We start from the raw sequence: 21,141 nt of genomic DNA on the forward strand, positions 1-21,141 counted from the left end.
ATGGACCCCCCAACACCCCCCAAGGACCTAATTAGCATAGCTACATGAGTTAAGGCACACAGAGACACACCCAAATACTGACAAATGCATATACAGATCCCCCTCTACTCTCTCTCTCTCTCTTACACACACACACACACACGCGCGCACACACACACACACGCACACGCAGAGACAGAGACACAGACATATGTAATCACAAAAGACTGGGCACCCTGCCACCAACCTACTCTCAATCACTCTCTAAATGTAGCCTCCTGTCGCTTGATTACTTTACATCACTTGAAGGTCACTTTGGATAAAAAGCATCTGCCAAATGAATAAATGTAGTTGTAAACCATTTTACATGGTCAGAATATTGTTGCCTTACCCTTGCTTTCGTTGGTTTTTCTCTGTCCAGAAAATGACTCTGGATCAGATGCAGAGCCAGATCTGTTCGGAAGTCAGCTACCGCTGGGTATGATAACAGTGATAGATAGATAGATAGATAGATAGATAGATACTTTATTAATCCCGAGGGAAATTTAGGTCATCCAGTAGCTTATACACATATACACTTATACACCTCACCGACATACATACATAAATCACATATACATAGGGAGAACATATTCACACAGAGTGTTTACAGATACAGGAATGGGTACTTAATGCAATGATTGTGACAAGTGTCGGTGATGTTCGCTGAGTTCCGCTGGTGTGTCATCTTAAGACACCAGCCAAACTACCTAAACCTAGCATTCCCTCCTCATATGAAGCAAGATAGCTCAGAGCAAGGGGGACTCTACAAAATGCCATCTCTGTTCTGTTTTGCAGGTCTAAACTATTGCGGTTTGAATCTTGTTGGTATTCCAGACAATAGATGTTAACAGATGATTATCTACCCTGCTTTTTGGGAATTACTCCATAGACAACCTATCTGCAATGTGTGAATATCAGAAAGTAAACGAAATAAAGCCGAGAAGATTGTTCGCCTCATCGCCGCGGGATATTCCCTGTGGTTTTATATGAACACATAACAGTGAAGAGGTAACGACTCAAAGGTCTATCTATGGAAAATCTGATCTCAAGTGCGCACCGTGTCTTCGCTGTACTGAGCCGCACATAGACATGTCGCTGCGAGGAGTGTCAAGCCTGCGATTCGAGCTGCGAGTGTTTGCTGAAGTGTGACCAAATGTTGACATCTGAAGCGAGGCGGTGATCATATTGTTAATTGGCTTGCCCGAGGAACACTTTTAACCGAAGAGAATTGCTGTCAGGCCAATCTATTTTTTCACTCACAGTCTCCACTCTAAACACGCACACAAACACACACGTAGACACACACAAGCGCACGCACATGCAAGAAAGGGAGGGGCTGCTGTCGACAGAAGTGAACCGTAGAGATAGCGTGAGCGTACTTACGACCGAAGCCCACACAGTGCAGGTTAACTTCGAACACGGATGAGGTCGTTCCTCGATTTGACCAAAGGCGACACCGCGCCGAGGAGTCGACTGACTGGAATAGTGAGGGGTGGACGTGGAGTGTAAAACCACACGCACAAGTTACCGGACCACCCCAAGAAGCTGCCAAATAAAGGTAAGAACGGTAGCTGTTATGAACGCGGTAGTTTGACACGACAAAGCGCACTAGGAGGACTCTGAGACAACATAACACTTGTAAGCTAACCATTTTTTTCCCCGACTATTTGGAAGCCCAGTTCAAATAAGTAGCCTATTTCACAGTGTTTAAAGTTGGCTGTGCGTGCGTTAGTTTTGGAATTATAACCTAAGATATTAATTCATTTATTTATTTTTCTTTCTTTCTTCAAAAAATAATTATTATGGGTGTGTTAGAAGCACTCTCCGTGCAGCGTAATTATGTTGGGTTGGCAGACGTGTTCTCAAAAGCGGAACGGTTTCATTATGCCGACAGAGACCCACCGAGACCTTCGTTTGTAGTCACCCGTGGGCCTCCGTTTTTACCTGTCACATTTGACAGACCGTTTTGTAGATGGTGCAATTAAGCGGTAGGCCTACATGGGTGTTTTCCAGTTTGCAAAGTCTAACTTATCCCTCTGATCTGACAGTCATCGATGAGCAGTTCTTATCGTTCCTTTTAATGTAATCGATGACAGCGATGATCGAAAGTCTTCAAATTGGCATTCTCAGAATGCTAGGAATTTGCAGTTGTCTTTACTTGCCATGGAAAAGTGCTAAGGGTCACCTTTTGCTTACTCTACCATTCTCGTCCTTCTTAGTCAAGCGCCCTGCACATGTCTACAATGTAAACAGTCACGCAATACCTTTCTGTGTCAATCATATTGCCAAATGCTACAATGGCACCAAAACACACGTCTCCTAAAAGTCAGTATTTGTATGTAACTCTAAAAGGTAAAAGGCTTAGGTTACGCACCAAATGCATAATACACAGGCTCTTTAGTCTAACCTTCCTCAAGTAGGTAATGTCAGGTGTAGGTTCGAAGGAAGTGCTTTACTGTTTAGACTGACTTCGCTTCAGATTTAAATTAAGTTTGCCAAGTTCACGAGGTTTTCGGATTGATTTTAAACTGAAGATGTCGTAAATTGCTTTACACAGGTACAACTGTCATGCCGTTTCAGACAATGTAGAAGACGGGGCATGTTAGCAATGGAAACATCATACATCGGTGCTCAGAAAATACGGACAGATCTATGAATCACAGGATCGGTTTTAAAAGCCATGCTGCACTCCACAAACAAAGTCTGAACTGGCAAGACAGGTTCTCAGGGCACGTCACAGATGTTGAGCTATGCCGTCAGATAGACTTGTGTACGGTTGGTCAAAGTTCCATCGTCGAACGAGGCAGGCACCTAGGCTATAGGGAACATTTGTTAGGTACGTATGTTAGATATTCCCTATTTTTTTTTTTCTCTCATTTTGTTTTAACTGTAGAAGGCCTACTGACACATTTTCTGCAGTTTTGCCCATTTGACCTTTTAAAGTCAAATGCCCAGCAACCCAGCGACCTTTGTGGTTACAACAACAGGTGGTTTGTCCCTGTCTTTTCAATATTTGAAACTGTTTATTTTGAAATGGTTGACCCATAATTTTCTGTCCTTTTTGAAATGCAAATGTAAGGATTAACAGTCAGCTAGCTCCCAGAATCAACATTTTGTTTTGCACATTCAAAGTAATCTTATTTACATTTTCTAAAAATGTTGTCGCTGCTCCTGCTGCTGGTCATGATGCCCTTTATCATTACTGTGGATCTTTAGCAATCTATTTAGGTTTGTTGAGGCAGACCAGTGGGGAGAGTCTCCTCTCCTGTTACATCATGGCACCCGCCGACACCAGATTATGTCAGGGGGGATGTCTGTCTCGGGCCAGGATCTGGATGCTGTGGGTCTTCCTCCTGCCAGTTGGTAACCAAAACAGCATCATGATTAGCAGATTTGGTTTTTATAAGGTGTTATGCTGAAATATTGTTTTTTTTTTTTTTTTTTTTTATGGTGAAAGGAGATCTTTTCTATTCAAAAGCCAAGCACCTCAAGTGTGTCACAGAAGCAAATGCAGTCAGATCAGTCGGTTAGATTTGAATCAGTATAAAACTGTTCTCAGAATGAGTTGAGAGAGAGAACAGGGTGGAATTGGGTCACATTTTTAGGCTTAATGATCCCACAGCCAAATTAATTTATTTCAAAGAACACTTTCTATATATAGGCTATTATATTTGACTGTTGCATCAGTAGTAATCTGACACTGTCACAGCTTGCTCTGAAGCAGTATTGGCTTGAGCATGGTGATTGAGAAAGTGGCGGAAAGAAAGCTCCACACTTAAATATGCACCAAAGGTTGTCCAAAGGTTATCTTCTTTTGTTGCCCTCCGACGGTTGAACCGAGCGCTGAGGGTGAGGCTAGCAACACAGCTGTTGGGTATCACCACCTGGACAAAATGGCGCAAAACACACACACACACACACACACACGGACGGACACACACACACACGGACACACACCACACGGACACACAGTTCTCCCTGCGGTCCCTAACTAACACATGGACAAAATGGCGCAACAAGCTTTGTTGTCAGAAAATCTACTGTTGCTTCAGAAACACACTTGAAGCGTGGCTCTTCAATCATTTGAAGGTTTTGTCACTTTTTTTTTTTCAGTCACCTCAATTCAGTTGTATTGCTTGATGCTAAGACATTTGCAATAAACCATGTCTAACAGGTGGATTCTGACCATAAAGCATTAACCTTATCTCACTGATCTTAAACTTTGAGGCACATGTCAATTTAAATAGACACATTATGTAAATGTTGGTGCAAAAACTGTCCAGGGTCAGTTCTTGCACCAACATTTAAATAATGTGTCTGTTTAAATGTAACCATTTTTAAGAGAGCCTCTCTTATATTTCAATTGTGTGGTACACAGATATGGACAGATGCTTTATAAGCATGATTGTGGTGCATCGCTGGTAAATCAACCATGTCTGTGCTGAAACACATTTCAGTGTATTGAAAGTCGGCTTTAAAAAAATAAAAGTTTGATTCATGTCGCTTGAAGCTGACACACTGCTTACATCCACATTAATATACTGTGGGTATTTAACTCAATAATTTTTAAGAGAGTCGGTTTTATGTTTTTATTGAGGTGTACACAGATATGGATGGACACTGGTCACTCAAATGTTTTATTGTGGTACCACAGTGTGTGTGTGTGTGTGTGTGTGTGTGTGTGTGTGTGTGTGTGTGTGTGTGTGTGTGTGTGTGTGTGTGAATATACATGTATACATTTGTATGCATTTGAACTTAAACCTGGTGTGATGATGGTTTAAGGAGAGAGAGATTGGGGAGTATAAAGTCCTTTCAATAGTAGCATAGGCTATTGATATTTGCACAGAGGTGGACAGCGTGTCGTGTGTGGGTGTGTACAGCGATGACTGCAAAGGCTGTCTTGGTTTCAAATTTGACAGCATGTCGGAGGGATTGTGGCTTCATTTCTATAGAAGGAAAGGACAAGGAGCCATGGCGTCCACATTTATACACAGACGATGGTTGAACCCAAGCTTTTTTTTTAACACAGCAATCGCATTCAACTTCGCACACAGCTGCGTGTTAAACCTCCTACAGTTCTGTAGTGCAGCTAGGCTAGCCAAATGCTAACCGACAGAGCAATTGCCCTACTGTGGTCTATGGCTGTGTGTGTGTGTCCGTCTTTGGGTGTGTGTCTATTGCCGTGTGTGTTTGTGTGTCCGTCTTTGGGTGCGTGTCTATTGCCGTGTGTGTTTGTGTGTTCGTCTTTGTGTGCTTGTAACACAGCGTGAGCCCCTCATAACTTTCTTTCTTCAATCTTTTTGTAAACAAAAAAAGTTCATACGCATCCGTTTCATGTTCCTGCTTCTGCTAGGTGCCCTCCTGCCGTCAGCCTTCTGTCCCCTGGGGGTTGGCTGGGGTACACCACCCCGATGGGTCGCACCTGGAGAGTGGGTACCCCTAGACTAGGATGACCAGGGGTGGGCCCCAGAAGCTGAATCTTGGACTTTTTCTTCTTTTCTCTCAGGTGAGACATAAAGGCCTCAGTTGCTCAGGGTTTCCATCCAAGGTTTTAATGCAAAATGCATGTAAATTCACAGAGTCAGACAAGGACCTTAGAGATGCACGTCCGCAAGTCTGGTTGCCCAAAAGCAACAGCAGAGGATCCGTAACACTAACCGCACAGATCAGATATGGTAGAAAAAACAGTGCACAGGAACTTGTGACACAACTGTGTTGAACAAACTATACAAAGACACACGTATGCCAGTGAACAGACACATTTGTCATCATCATTTTGTACCATATCTGATCTGACCATAGTCACTCAACTTCAGTCAGCATATCCTTTGCAGTGACAGGGTGCACATATATCACACATGTGTATATATATATATATATATATATATATTCTCTATATGTATATATTCTCCATATGTATATATTCTCTATATGTACTGTATATGTATATTATCTATACAAGCAACACAGCTGCTTTTTGTTCATCAATACAGTACATGTTATGCAGGTGTGAGAGTAATCTGTTGGTTCCCCGGGTTCCTTTTTTTGGATGTTTTGTCCTTGGGGAAAGGACTCAACTCTTTCCCCCTCGTAATGTCCCTGTGTGTGTGTTTGTGTGTGCGTGTTTGTTTGTGTGTGCGTGTTTGTTTGTGCGTGTGTGCATTTGTGTGTGCGTGTTTGTGTGTGCATATGTGTGTGCACGTGCACGCACGCGCGTGCGTGTGTGTGTTTGTGCAGTATTCTTCTCCATTCCCAATAATTTACAACCTGAGACTTCACCCCCTGCTAATGATAAGGTCAATGTGTTATGTTTATGTAGGGTTATGGACAACTTGCCTGTATTAATGCCCTCAGAGAAGGGCAAAAGTTCTCACATACTCCAAGGGGATTGCCTCTCCATGATTTAAGAGAGAGAGAGAGAGAGAGAGAGAGAGGGAGAGAGGGAGAGAGAGAAAGAGAGAGAGAGGGAGGGAGAGCGAGGGAGAGGGAGGGAGAGAGATAAAGAGAGAGAGAGAGAGAGAAAGAAAGAGAGAGAGAGAGAGAGTGAGGGAGAGAAAGGGAGAGAAAGGGAGAGAGACAGAGAGAGAGACAGACAGAGAGAGAGAGGGAGAGAGGGAGAGAGGGAGAGAGACTGTGGGTGTGCGCGTGCAGCACACCAGTAGGGTAGTGATGTACAACTTAATAAAACTTTGTTTGCTATTTCAAAGCAGCCATTGAGGGAGGAAGCCAGAGAACATGAACAAGGATGCCAGCAGGAACAGTAACTCAGCAGTCTGGTAATTGCTGTCACGAGGGCAGTGGAATGAGAAACTCATGACGCCAGTCTAGCCTCAGAAAAGCAAGAAAGAAAAATGGAAAGCTAGAAAGGGAGAGAGAGAGAGAGGGGGAGAGAGAGAGAAAGAGAGAGAGAGAGAGAGAGAGAGAGAGAGGGAGAGCAAGCGAGCGAGCCAGAAAACAAGGAAGAAAGAAAAGGACGTAAACAAAGATAGAAAGAAGGGAAGAAAATGTGACATGGAGAATTTTCTAAACGAGTTTGTGGGGAAACATGTGCTCTCGCGCCGGAGATTAGCATGGCGGTGAGAGTGTTGTGTAAGGCAGACTTCAGAGCAGACCAGCGCAAAGCTAGGGGAGGTCGTCACCATGGCTTAGCGTATGCGAATTTACATCTCAGATTTACCTACTCGGGGACCAGACAAGCGTGTGAGTTGCTGACAATTCTTTCTTTCTGTGTGTATATTTTGGACTGCTGTTCCAGCACACATCTAGGCGAAGTTGTGTTTTGTTTGTCACCAGTATGTTTGAGATACCAGATTAGACTGTTTTGTTTTGGCTTCATTCCAGGGTAGTTTTTTTAAAACTGTGTAACAACCTCAAAAAGTAATCTGTTTGTTTTGCTTAATATATGTATTTTGGGAACCTTTATTCACATCCATGGGATAGGCTAACTCGTGTTCCAAAGGATGCCTACTGAGAACCCACTGTCATGATGTGTTCTGTTGACAGTTCAATACATGAAATAGTTCAGCTAGTTCGCATTTCTACGGCCCACAGCCCAACTAAGCCTCTAGCGAGAGTAGCTGAACCACCAACTAGTCCACATTTTTTCTTTGATTGCATGACAGGGACCTACTTTTAATCATTTTGATGTATGAGCTTTCCTGCTTGGCCTGTTTCTCTTTGAGGGCCAGTCCCTCCCAAGTGTGTTTGTCATCCCTGCTACTGGAGTCCTGCCACTGTGTACGTTTCAGATCTCACTCTACTCTTTAACTAGTCAAATACACATGGTTGTATTAAATGGGTTCATCTCATCAAATTATTGTTGAGTTACGAAATGGGATTTGTCAAGATATCAGAAAAATCTGTCATTGCAGTGACTGGCCCAAAACATGCAGTGGTATGGATTTCCAGGAGCAGCATAGTAAAATAGTGTTTACGGCCCATTAAGAAGCTTATATTTTTGGTGAAAATGTATGAATTAAGAATATGCTGGGTATGCCACCTCTCCCTCCCTAACACAGCAGCTCTTGTTGCTGTCTGCAGCAACCCAAAAGAAAGTCCTCTGACTGTCACTGACAAGCAGTTTAGCAGACTTTTTTAAAAAAAAAAATGTTAACTCCAAAGCCACTTGCATATACACACATAATGTATATACATATATACACACATAACACATATACACGCTTTAATGCATATACACATACAGTATTCACACATAATGCATATACACATTTCTTGCCATCAGTGTGAGTGCTCCCTGGGTATCTAGATGTTGGCACATGAACTACAGGAACACTGTTTTTTTAATAGGCGGTCAATTTCTAATTGAGTTTTGTCTCCACAGGTCCAGAGTTAAAGCGTGGAGATGCACGCCAGCAAGTTGAAGACCAGGATTCTGGGCCTGATGATGGTCAATGTTCTTGTCTTCATCCTGGTGGACATTTCCCTCAAGTTCAGCCAGGGCGATGACCACAAGGTTCGAATCCCGTCCAAGCGGTTCTGGAAAAAGGTCGTGGTTAGCGAGGCTTTCTGGAACCGTCGCCAGCAGCGATTGGACCACATACACAACCCGCTCTTTGCTTCGGCCATCGCGGCAGGCAACGACACCTATATCGATGCCACCGCGATCCCATTGGGGATACTTGACTGGCTAAACGACACAAGTCCGGAAGACCCTTGTGTGCCCGACCACAGTGTGGCGTTGAGAGTGAAGGACTATGACCTCCTGCCACAACGCTTTAAAGACTTCCTGCGCTTCATGAGGTGCCGGTCGTACCCCATGGTGCGGAACGAGCCGGACTTGTGCCGAGAGCCCCCTTTTCTGCTCCTTGCGGTGAAGTCGCTGGCGCCCCACTTCGACCGCCGCCAGGCAATCCGTGAATCCTGGGGGCGAGCGGGGACAGTTGCCGGGCGCAAGGTCATCACGGTGTTCCTCCTTGGCAGTGCAACGTCGATGGACCACTACCCGGATCTGTCAGGGATGCTGCGGCACGAGTCGGAGATCAACCGGGACATCCTCCAGTGGGACTTCCGGGACACCTTCTTTAACCTCACCGTCAAGGAGGTGCTGTTCCTGGAGTGGCTCTCCACCAGCTGCTCCGGGGCGCAGTACATCTTCAAGGGAGACGACGACGTCTTCGTCAACACCTTCCGTATCCTGGACTTCCTGGGCAGACTCCGGCAATCCAAAGCCCAAGCCCTCTTTATCGGGGACGTCATCACCGGCGCCGGGCCGCACCGCAACAAAAATCTCAAGTACTACATCCCCGAGAGCGTCTTCCAGGGAAGGTACCCACCTTATGCGGGCGGAGGGGGCTATCTCTACTCGGGCAAGTTGGCACTGCGTCTGTACAACGTGTCGCAGCGCGTGTCGCTGTACCCCATCGACGACGTCTACACGGGGATGTGCCTGCAGAAGCTCGGCTTGGTACCGGAGAAGCACAAGGGCTTCAGGACGTTCAACATCGACGAGAAGTACCGGGAGAACGCCTGCGCCTACGAGAGCCTCATGCTCGTTCACAGTCGGACTCCACAGGAGGTTATCCGAATCTGGTCCTGGTTACGAGACCCCAGCCTGAACTGTAGCGTGGTGACTGCGATTGCTTGACACAATGCATCTCTACCTAATTTTGCTGGCTTAGATGTGTTTGTTTTTTTGTTTTTTTCTTTAACTCTCTCTCAAAGACTTCATGGCCCTGCTGATATTTATGTTTGTTTTTGTCTGCGTTTACAGATAATAGGAGAAACAAAACAATACAATCTGTGATCTGGACTCTAAAGATCTATTGTTGGAGCACTTTAAAAGTAATGTTATGTATGCCTGCTAACTACTGTGCATAGGCTTGCAGTAGCACACACCACAGACCTGAGAACAAGTTGACTGTCTCCTTAGGACTGGATCAGTGTGTAGATGCTTGGTGTGTGTATCAATCTGTTTCTCTGTGACTAACAAGATTCTGTGTGTGTATGTCTGCATGCTTGTGCGTGTGTGCAGGCGTGCGTGTGTGCGCACGTGTGTGTGTGTGTGTGTGTGTGTGTGTGTGTATTTATTTGATCTAATTATTGGGTTGTTTTTTGAATTTCCTGTTTTATAATTTACTTGTTTACAATTTTGCCTTGCAGAGGTGGATAAAGGTGGACATAAAAAGAACAGCAGTGGCTAGCTTCTCACCTTATATACTGTTAAACCAATATCCTCAGTGACAGCCTCTTATTACCATGTCCGTTGTGGTTCCTCTCCACAATAATATTCAGTGTCCTGTCTTTTGTCATTGGATTTATCACATCATATAGTGCCCCCCTTCTCACACTCCTTTTTGAGTTCACAGTCAAAAAAAAATTAAATTCAAAAGACTGTTGATTCATTCATCTTATTTTAAACCTAGTTATGTTTGCCCCCGACAAAATGTCCCTGATGCAGTAAAATCTAAAAACTGTGAAAAAAAAGTTATGTCTTCTACTAAATTCTTGTTTGTTGATGTTGTTGTTCCTCGCAAATGAAGCCCCTGATTTAAGTATGGGTTTTGTTGGTTCATTTACACTAAGCAACACTCTCTTCCTGATCTCTGCAAGGCTTTTTCCTCAATGGAATTATACATTTAATGTCCACGCTCAGCGTTAGTCAAATGACTTGTTATTCTTTCAGGTATCCATTTATCTCTCTCTCTCTCTCTCTTGTGCTCTTTTTTGTCCACACGCACATAAACACAAGAAATGCTGCTCTGTAACCGGTCGTCAGGTGTTGTACTCTTTTTACTATTCAAATAGATTTCAGATGGGCTATGGGGGTGGTGTTGACAGAACTTCCTGGAGCCAAAACGCTGTTTTTGTGTGTGACTTTGTGTTTTGTGAACACGAGAAAGAAAGCTTTTTTTATAACTAAATTAATAAAAAGTCTGTAAAAAACATGTTTCATTGTGGTATGATATACAGCACTGGGTAGATCTCACTGAATTACTGTTGATGTGCGGTTTCCCATTTTACATAATAAAAGGGATCAAAGTGTCCTTTCTGTTAATAGCAGAAAATGTTTTGTCAATATAATCCTGTCCTAATTTAATCTTTGAGAGAGGAACGTGTGTGTGTGTGTGTGTGTGTGTGTGTTTGAAAGAGAGAGAGAGAGAGAAAAAAAAATCGTGTTTGGACACAACGCCATCTATTGGATGTAGGAAAACGTGCGTGTTTATTGGTTCGGTCAACGGAGGTGATGGTTCGGCTCTCCATATGTAAGACTGATTGGCAATATATTCCACGTGGTTTAAACAGCCCACTGAGAAGAGATAGAAGTTTCTCAAACAAAACAAAGAAACCCGCTCATAGAAAAGCGTTGACGTCTGACTTTGGAGTCAAACGTGTGAAATTAACGCATATCAAAATGCCACATTTAATTTTGGCAATAACATACTTTATATCTGCTTACGGACCGATGGTGATTTGCGATGTCACGGTAAGTTAGCCGAGTTCAAGTCGACCCCCTGTGCACGTTAAATACAGGTATACAGTGGACCGATGGCTTTATGAGGTTATTGTGTTAATAGAGCTAAAACGGAGTGGGGCAGGGATGGACGAGGAATGAATCTGTTAAAATGTCATATTATATTAACCGTGAAAAACGTCTTACTGTGGATCTGTTTATTTCCTTCGTGTCTCTCAGACTAAAAAGAATGAGGCCAGCAGGTCTTCGGGTAAGTTCTTTTTAGCCTACTAGTATCCTACAGTGTGTAGCCCCCTGGATGAGATGTGAGCGTTAGAAATTGCAGTCAGTGCCTCGCTTTTTTATGTATTGGTGTACAAAGCCCTGAAGTTCTCAAGCTCTGTTTTCTGAAAGGTCTCATGCAAGTTGTGACAACCCTTTGTTTAGGCTTAAGGCTATTACAAAAACTTTAAAAATAAGATTACTATTTTGTATGGCTGTCTGGATTTTCAGTATTAAAGTGACACTATGCAACAATTTGACACTTTTTGAGGTATGGTTTTATAGGCAACTAGTTTTGGTACCATCCTCAAATTCATTTTGATGGCATATGGTCATGTGAAGGACAGATAAACACCTATGTCTTCCCCACTAGCCATCCAAGATATGCCCCATGTAGTTCTGTGTAACGGGCTGGAACACCCTGCAAAAATGGAAGAAAAGCTTTCACACGCATGACATTGCCAGCTACACTGCCAAAAGATACCAGTTAGTGTGTTGGCAAGCTTCTATCAGTGTCAGCTGGGCTGTTGGTGGTGTCTGCAAGGTTTTGGCATGCTTTTTAGGTAGTTAGCTTACTAGTTTAGGAACAGAACTCCGTATTGCTGCTTTAAAGGCTATTGTATTACTAATAGTTTCTCTAGTAGGTTTTATTAGCAGTCCTGTCTGTCTTTTTTTTTTTTTATCTTCTCAAGGGGGAACCAAAGACAGAAATGCATTCTTCGCGCTGCGTAGTTGTCATCAGATTATGCACGGAGACGGTGGCGAGTTCTTCTCTCCAGACTACCTGTGCTCCAACCCGCCTCTGTGGTGCAACTGGACCATCCAGGTGCCCGCCGGGAAACGTGTGCACATCCAGCTGGAGGACTTCACGCTGGCCGACTCCTGTCACCTGAAGACGGACCAAATCCACCTGGACGAGTCGCCTGGTGCGGGTTTGAGTGCCGCGGTGACCGGCGAGACTGGTGACCACCGCATCCTGGAGAAGTGCTGGAGGAAAGCGGAATACACGTCTCACTCCAGTACCGTGCACGTGATTCTACTCATCACCCGTACACCCAACCCTCCACTCAGGGGATTCTACGGACGTTTCAAGTCCCTTGGCGGGCTCCCTGGAACCCAGGAAGCCCTGAACGACAGGGCAGGCATGGACGATGCCTCAAACTCAAATGAATATGAGAAGCAAGAGCCATCTGACGTCCATCATAACCACGGTAAAACTGAACCGCTTGTGCCTGATTCAGTCTCCGTACAGGTCGGTTATTCTCCCAGTCAGAATCCCTCCCCCACCAACAAAACAGCAGGTGGCCATTTTGTTTCCCCAGCCCCTACCTCCATGTCCAACAAGCTTCCCTCAGGGCCAAGGAGCCCAGAAGGTGAGGGGTCAGAGAAGGCGAGCGCCACATGGAAAACCATCAGAGGCCGAGGAGGAGGAGGAGGAGGAGGAGGAGGAGGAGGGGAGGAGGGGAAGGGGAAGAGGAAGAGGAAGAGGAAGGACTAGAGTTCCCCCTCAGGCATTCTCCTGACGCCAACTCTGTGATGGCGGAGAAGAAGGCTGACCGTCCACATGCCGACAGCCCCAGCACTGTGACGTCCACAGATGACCCAGAGTCTGGGTTAAAGGTCAACCAGGCCCGGGGCAGGTCGTCTCACTCCGAGGGAGAGGTGGTCAAGGAGGATGAGTATCCTACCTTCATCACCCAGTCGCCTGTGGCTGACACTCTCCAAAATATCGCTCATTCTCCATCGACTGAAATCACTCTTCAAGACAAGACAGTAACAACAACCACCACAACACAAAGAGAAGTCGTGGAGGATCCCAATGTCGCTACCAACATCCCAAAAGGTCAAATTCCAAAGCCTAAAGTTCAAGCAGCAAAGAAACCAGGAATAGAGGCCAATTACATAGGTATGAAATTCTTTCTTAATTTTTTTGTTGAACAGAACAGAATAGAATTTGGTTCGTTTTTCACTCTATTTACGTTAATGTATTTATTAAGCAGATAGATTTGATACATCAGACAGTACACACACACACACACACACACACACACACACACACACACACACTTCCATCAGTACGTGTATATACCCATGATCTTGATGTTGTTAGCACTTTGTTCTTCCGGTTCAGACAAAGGAAGAGGAATTGACTTCCTGGTTTTAGATCATGTGTTGTTTTCCAATGAATCTGATGTCTGTCCCCCCTCACTCAGAGAGAACACTTTCACATCAAACCCCAAGGAACATCACCCATCATCCACACCTACCTGGGGGTGAGACTTCATTCCTTCCAGAAGGTTCCCCAGAATTGAATTCTCTGTCTGAAGGTTTCTGTACCATCTTACAATGGCGGTGTACGCACTTCTGCAAGCTTCTGAGGTGTGGGGGGAAATGAGGTCAAAGTTCAAATTTGGTAACATGCTTATTCTCAGAAATGACTCCAAAACAAATGAGATTGTGTTTGCTGGACAGGCGGTCATTACAGAGTCTCTGTGATTTAGCATGAGCTAACTCGGCATCAGCTCCAGTGGTAACCTCTGTGAAGAAATTCAGAGATTGTTAGAGTGTTGTGTGCATCAAGTGTTTTCGGCGCATCTTGATGATGTCACTCCTTGGGTCCCTCACAGCTTTTCTCTTCGAGGTGTCTGTGGAGGTTGCCTTCAGCCACCAGGCTGGGGAGGGTTGGGAGCAGCTGGTGACTGCTCTACTGACGTCACTGAAGAACATGGTGAGTCATAGATATCTCTTCTCTCTGTTTAGATTGGCAGGTTTCAGGACATAGTCATTGTAGGCCAGAACACACACACACACACACACACACGCACACGCACACGCGTATACATGCTGACACACTTTACGTGTCTGTATCTCTCTGTCTGTATATGCCCCCTGCTTCTATCTCTTTGTTCTTTTTTTTGTTCAGATTAAAGAGGAATTAATGAGCTATGCCCCAAAAACCATATCATCACAGAGAATTAAAAGGTAAGTTTCAGCTGTCTGCTCGCAGCATACTGAAGGCACCTTTTGTGGGTGTAGAGGTGTGTATAGATGTATAGATACATAGATGTAGAGGTGTGTAAAGACATGCATGTAGAGGTGTGTAGAGACATAGATGTAGAGGTGTGTAGAGACATAGATGTAGAGGTGTGTAGAGACATAGATGTAGAGGTGTGTAGAGACATAGATGTAGAGGTGTGTAGAGACATAGATGTAGAGGTGTGTAGAGATATAGGTGTAGGGGTGTGTAGAGATATAGGTGTAGAGGTGTGTAGAGATATAGGTGTAGAGGTTGCAGTTCAAGGCCAGGCAGCTGGTGTGACTCTCTCTCTGACTCTCTCTCTCTCTCTCTCTCTCTCTCTCTCTCTCTCTCTCTCTCTCTCTGACTCTCTGACTCTCTCTCTGACTCTCTCTCTCTCTCTCTCTCTCTCTGACTCTCTGACTCTCTCTCTGACTCTCTCTCTCTCTCTGACTCTCTCTCTCTCTCTGACTCTCTCTGACTCTCTGACTCTCTCTCTCTCTCTCTCTCTCTCCCCCCAAAAGGTTGAGCTCGGGGACTCTCTTCCTCCTCTGGCTTCATTTCAGGGAGGGGCATGAAGGGGCGCAGATGCACAGGGTTCTCCACGGTGCGGCCGAGAGGCTCAGGGGTCGGAGTCTGCTCTCCCAGTGGGGCGGCACGGGGGGGCTCGTCGCCTACGTCAGCGTCACAGGTGAGAGCACACCTGGGTTACCTGAGGTTGCTAATCTACATGTACGATACCCCACAGAACAATAATGGGGACGATAATTGTGACAAAACGGTAACGTTGATCCGATTTTAATATATTTCTATGAATGTGTGGTATGGTACTAAACTTTACTCATTGTCATGTTCTCCTACAATTGTGGAATTCAATATATATTTTATATGCGTTTTGTTGCGCTTAACCTACCTACAACCTACCAACATTTACATGTGTGCATATGGTGGGGTGTGCGTGCGTGCGTATGTTGGGGTGGGGTGTGTGTGTGTGTGTGTGTGTGTGTGTGCGCGTATGGTGGGGTGTGTGCGTGTGCGTATGGTGGGGTGTGTGTGTGTGCGTATGGTGGGGTGGGTGTGTGTGTGTGCGTATGTTGGGGTGTGTGTGCGTATGTTGGGATGGGTGGGTGTGTGTGTGTGTGGTGGGGTGTGTGTGTGTGTGCGTATGGCGGGGTGTGTGTGTGTGTGTGTGTGTGTGTGCGTATGTTGGGGTGGGGTGTGTGTACTACACACACCTCAGATGTCAACGAGTGTGGCACCCAGCTGGCACAGTGCGACGCCCACGCGGAGTGTGTGAACCGGTTCGGCACCTACTCGTGCCGCTGTCACCCGGGCTACGCCGACAAGTCGCGCTCCGGCCCGGGAGGAACCATCTGCGTAGACCCTGCCCTCTCCGGTGAGTGTGCAAGAACTAGAACTGCAAGGTTCTTGCACTATCCATCCTCACAAGCACAAGCACATTATATTTTTTGCACTATCCACACCAGCAGCACAGACACTGTCACAATCATTGCACTTTGTACCATAGGGTCAGACCCTTTCCTGTATCTGGAAACACTCTGTGTGAATATGTTCTTCCTATGTATATGTGATTTATGTATGTATGTCGGTGAGGTGTATATGTGTATAAGCTACTGGATGACCTAAATTTTTCTCGGGATTAATAAAGTATCCATCTATCTATCTATCTATCTATCTATCTATCTATCTATCTATCTATCTATCTATCTATCTATCTATCTAGAAGTCCCTGTGAGAACTGGTAGGGGACATACATGGACAGACACATGTCAACTCTTTCTCCCTCATTTATTCTAATATGTGTTTTCTTTGAAGTTTTCTAATTCTCCACTGAGCCCCTTCATTTAGTTCCTCGGGGGGGGGGGGGGGCACTGCTGTTCAGGCAGAGCAATTCATTATGTTCTCCAGTAGATGGCACTATATGACAAAAGCCATTATTTTTGGTGACATCCATACATCAACATATAAATCATTTTTATATCTCAGCATAACTGGTTAAAACATTGAGATATGATTCCCTGTCATTCACCTGTCATTCTCTTTATACTTTTTTCTTAAAAATGTACAGTATGTCTGTATTATGCAGCCCATTGTGAATAGTATTATCAAACATTATATTATTGGTAATGAACACCTCGACTAAACCAAAACTTCTCCCTGGCAGGTTGTCTCTTCTGTAATTTATTATTATTAGTAGTAGTAATAGTGACATCTGAACCAAAGTCTTTACCGACCCCTATCTTCCTGGCAGGTTGTAGCTGGTCATCCCCTGACATCCTTAAAGGCATCTACTGCGTCTGCTTCCTGCTCAGTTTCCTCATCGCCCTGCTGCTTTTCGCCCTGACCGCTATGTACCGCTGCCGCCACCAGGGGGTGTTCATGCTCCGCTGCCAGAGCTGCAGCAACGGTAGCGGCCTGGCGACGGTCGCCAGCAGCGACGACAACAACAACAACAACAACGACAATGGCAGCAGGAGTGGCTGCATAAGAATGTCCTCCATCCGTAACCGACCTTTGCCCCCCCCTCCCGCACCCCCGACGCGGCGCCCCAAGGAGGGTTCAGACGGAGGGGGGTCCTTGGAGTCCCCTTTCATGAGATTCGGACCGCTGCCAAACTCGGACGGGTCCGAAACCAAGGTGTCGGAGCCCAGAGCAAAGCAGTGATTCTGGGGCGTCCCTCTCCTCTCAAGACCTGACTAGGCCTCAGGAGTTCCGCGCCACTCACTCATCATTACTTTTGTGTGTTCGTTTGGAATGTTTTGCTGCTTAAGTTCTATACTAATAATATATTATTTGATCTATGTTCAAATAAATAAATATTCTGAAATGGTCAGAGGTGAAGAATCGTTTGTCAGAGAGTTCTCTCATCTTGGTTTGGAGTGGGTATTTTGAGCCTGAATACTGCTGTGATTGTGTGTCTGTGTCTGTGTCTGTGTCTGTGTCTGCCTGTCTGTCTGAAATATAGAATATGGGTCCAGCCTGGGTTGGGTGATGAACTGAGAAATGTTCTCTCAGATAGGAATGATAAATAAATGTAGTCGGTCATCCTAATAGTTTTGTTTTGGTGTGTGTGTGTGTGCGTGCGTTTTGGTGTGTGTGTGTGTGTGTGTGTGTGTGTGTGTGTGTGTGTGTGTGTGTGTGTGTGTGTGTGTGTGTGTGTGTGTGTGTGTGTGTGTGTGTGTGTGTGTACAGAAGCCTGGGACACGTGCCATCATTACAGGTCCATTTCTTTTAAGTTTGTGAGTTAAAAGTAAAATGTCTCATTTTTAAATATCTTTGCTACTGTAGTGGTAAATAAAAAGCTCGATTCACTTCAAAAGTATAATAATATGTCCCAATGTCAGTTGGCTACGGTTGCCCACACTTTGCCTGTGTGTACGTGCGTTTGGGTGTGTGTGTGTGTGTGTGTGTGTGTATGTGTGTGCACGTGTGCGTTTGGGTGTGTGTGTGTGCGTTTGGGTGTGTGTGTGTGCACGTGTGCGTTTGGGTGCTAGCTCTTACTCCTGTCTGCTCAGCTTTAGGGTATTTCTGTGGAGCTCCAACCTTGAGGCGTCGTATTTCGGTTTGTTTGTTAAGCAGACTGTTATCCACGGAAACCTTCTGCATTGTCCGAGTGTCATTTCAACTGGGCGTCAAATTGAGGTGAAGAGGAACTGGAACCATTTGCATAATAACTGACCGTGAATGTATTCACTTGACTGCAGTCAGGGGTTTTTCTTCCACAGGTATTTTTTTCCGATGAATGGTCTTCGTGTGTGTGTGTGTGTGTGTGTGTGTGTGGCAATAACTCGAGGGTTAATGCATTTCTCCATTATACAGACATCCACAGAAATGAAATGCCACTTGATCCGGGTGCCACTGAAACAGCCACTCAAAACGCTTTAAATTTTTCGGTGAACACACACACATACACACACACACACACACACATACACACACACACACACACGTTCAAGCACAAAAATGAGAAAAAACAGCAAGGGACCCGCATGCCCTCTCCTTTTGTGAAAAGAATGGAGTTTTTAACATTTATGGGGAAAAAAAACCAAGGAAAATGGAGAGTAAAAAAAATGTATCCCGGAGAATGGGGCATTGTGTCAAAGGGAGATGATGAAATTCAATAGCCCTTACAGCTTATCCTCCAACTCAAACACAGCAATGTTAATCCCCCTGTTTCTGTGTGTGTGTGTGTGCGTGTGTGTGTGTGTGTCTGCATGTGTGTGTGTCTGTGCATGTCTCTGTGCATGTCTGTGTGTGTGTGTCTGTGCATGTCTCTGTGTGTGTGCATGTCTGTGTGTGTGTGTCTGTGTCTGTGCATGTATCTGTGTTTGTGTGTGCGTGTGTGTGTGTCTGTGCATGTCTCTGTATGTGTGTGTGTGTGTGTGTGTGTGTCTGTGCATGTCTCTGTGTATGTGTGTGTGTGTGTATGTGTGTGTGTGTGTGTGTGTCTGTGCATGTCTCTGTGTGTGTGTGTGTGTGTGTGTGTGTGTGTGTGTGTGTGTGTGTGTGTGTGTGTGTGCACACTGCCAGCCCCCGCCGTCATGCCTGTATATTGTGTATCCATGGCTGGAGACCTGGGCACTGCTCTCCTCCTCTGTGTGGGAGTGGGGCTTTCAGTGGAGTGGCTTGGTGGCAAAGCCTCAGATGCAGGCATTCATGCCTGTTTGTGTGTCTGTGTGTGTGTGTGTGTGTGTGTGTGTGTGTGTCCTCACATATAGATATCCTTAATGTGCATGTGCATGACCGTGTGTGTCTCTGTGTGTGTGTCTGTGTCTGTGTCTGCGTGTACTTGTGTGTGTGCATGCTCGTGTGTGTAGGTGTGTGTGTGCAGTGTTGGCGATATAGGGGATATACACCCCATAAGGGACGCAGACGCACCTGTGTGTGTGTGTGTGTGTGTGTGTTTCGCGTGTACTTGTGTGTGTGCCTGCTCACGTGTGTGTGTAGGTGTGTGTGTGCTGTGTTGGCGCTATAGGGGGTGTAAGGGACGCAGACGCACCTGCGTGTGTGTGTTTGCGTGTACTTGTGTGTGTGTAGGTGTGTGTGTGCAGTGCTGGCACTATAGGGGGTGTAAGGGACGCAGACGCACCTGCGTGTGTGTGTTTGCGTGTACTTGTGTGTGTGTAGGTGTGTGTGTGCAGTGTTGGCGCTATAGGGGGTGTAAGGGACGCAGACGCACCTGTGTGTGTGTGTGTGCGTGTACTTGTGTGTGTGCCTGCTCACGTGTGTGTGTAGGTGTGTGTGTGCTGTGCTGGCACTATAGGGGGTGTAAGGGACGCAGACGCACCTGCGTGTGTGTGTGTGTGTGTAGGTGTGTGTGTGCAGTGCTGGCGCTATAGGGGGTGTAAGGGACGCAGACGCACCTGCGTGTGTGTGTGTAGGTGTGTGTGTGTAGGTGTGTGTGTGCAGTGCTGGCGCTATAGGGGGTGTAAGGGACGCAGACGCACCTGTGTGTGTGTGTGTAGGTGTGTGTGTGCAGTGCTGGCACTATAGGGGGTGTAAGGGACGCAGACGCACCTGCGTGTGTGTGTGTGTGTAGGTGTGTGTGTGTAGGTGTGTGTGTGTGTGCAGTGCTGGCGCTATAGGGGGTGTAAGGGACGCAGACGCACCTGAGCCCAGGCTGAAAGGGGCCCAGAGATGAAATGATATCTCAAGGGTCATGACCTCTGACCTTAGGCAAGCTCTCTGTTTTCTCCACAAAATAAATAAATCCAGTGCTTTAAGGCAGGGACAGGAAGTGATGCGATTGTGCCTATTCCTGTGCTTTAGTTGGATAAGGGCACATTCTCATCAAAATACCTAAGTGCAATTGGACACTTACATTATATCCCCGCCCCGCCCGGTTCGTGTGTGTGTGTGTGTGTGTGTGTGTGAAAGTGTGAGTGTGTGTGTGTGTGTGTGCACATCCACCGTTTCATCATCTGATGATCATCATAGCCACAGTGCAGGGGAATAGTAGGCCCATGTTTTTGGGGTTTTATCATATCTTGCCTGGGCCTGTGTGTGAGAGTGTATATATATATATATATGTGTGTGTATGTGAGTGTATATGGGTCTATGCGTGTGTGTGTATGAGTGTATATGTGTGTGTGTTTGTGTGTGTATACAGTATATATATGTGTGTGTGAGTGTATATGGGTCTATGTGTTGTGTGTTGTGTGTGTGTGTGTGTGTGTGTGTGTGTGTGTGTGTGTGTGTGTGTGTGTATAAATATGTGTGTGTGAGTGTATATGGGTCTGTGTGCGTGTGTGTGTGTGTAAATATGTGTGTGTGAGTGTATATGGGTCTATGTGTGTGTGTGTGTGTGTGTGTGTGTGTGTGTGTGTGTGTGTGTGTGTGTGTGTGTTTGTGTGTGTATATAAATATATATGTGTGTGTAAGTGTATATGGG

The 21,141-nt window shown here is 45.6% G+C and overlaps 2 protein-coding genes across 3 annotated transcripts; both read left to right on the forward strand.

Annotated features, from left to right (window-relative positions):
- Positions 1-573: 573 nt before the first annotated feature.
- On the forward strand, positions 574-11,072 carry LOC105909390 (N-acetyllactosaminide beta-1,3-N-acetylglucosaminyltransferase 2-like). Of its 2 annotated transcripts, XM_031562569.2 has the most exons (3): positions 574-1,579; positions 5,375-5,527; positions 8,363-11,072. In XM_031562569.2, exon 3 carries the CDS (start codon positions 8,384-8,386, stop codon positions 9,623-9,625), a length of 1,242 nt encoding a protein of 413 aa, XP_031418429.1. In that variant the 5' UTR covers positions 574-1,579; positions 5,375-5,527; positions 8,363-8,383; the 3' UTR covers positions 9,626-11,072. The 2 variants fall into 2 exon arrangements, with proteins under 2 accessions (XP_031418429.1, XP_012693470.1); XM_012838016.3 differs by lacking the exon at positions 5,375-5,527.
- A 245-nt stretch (positions 11,073-11,317) lies between these two features.
- On the forward strand, positions 11,318-17,536 carry zgc:66455 (uncharacterized protein LOC393502 homolog). Its single transcript, XM_042703427.1, has 10 exons — positions 11,318-11,464; positions 11,672-11,702; positions 12,406-13,169; positions 13,232-13,619; positions 13,927-14,040; positions 14,341-14,441; positions 14,637-14,695; positions 15,254-15,420; positions 15,970-16,125; positions 17,002-17,536. Exons 1-10 carry the CDS (start codon positions 11,393-11,395, stop codon positions 17,412-17,414), a joined length of 2,265 nt encoding a protein of 754 aa, XP_042559361.1. The 5' UTR covers positions 11,318-11,392; the 3' UTR covers positions 17,415-17,536.
- The last annotated feature ends 3,605 nt before the right edge of the window (positions 17,537-21,141 follow it).

This window comes from Clupea harengus, chromosome 24 (assembly GCF_900700415.2).
Source record: "Clupea harengus chromosome 24, Ch_v2.0.2, whole genome shotgun sequence".
NCBI lineage: Eukaryota > Metazoa > Chordata > Actinopteri > Clupeiformes > Clupeidae > Clupea > Clupea harengus.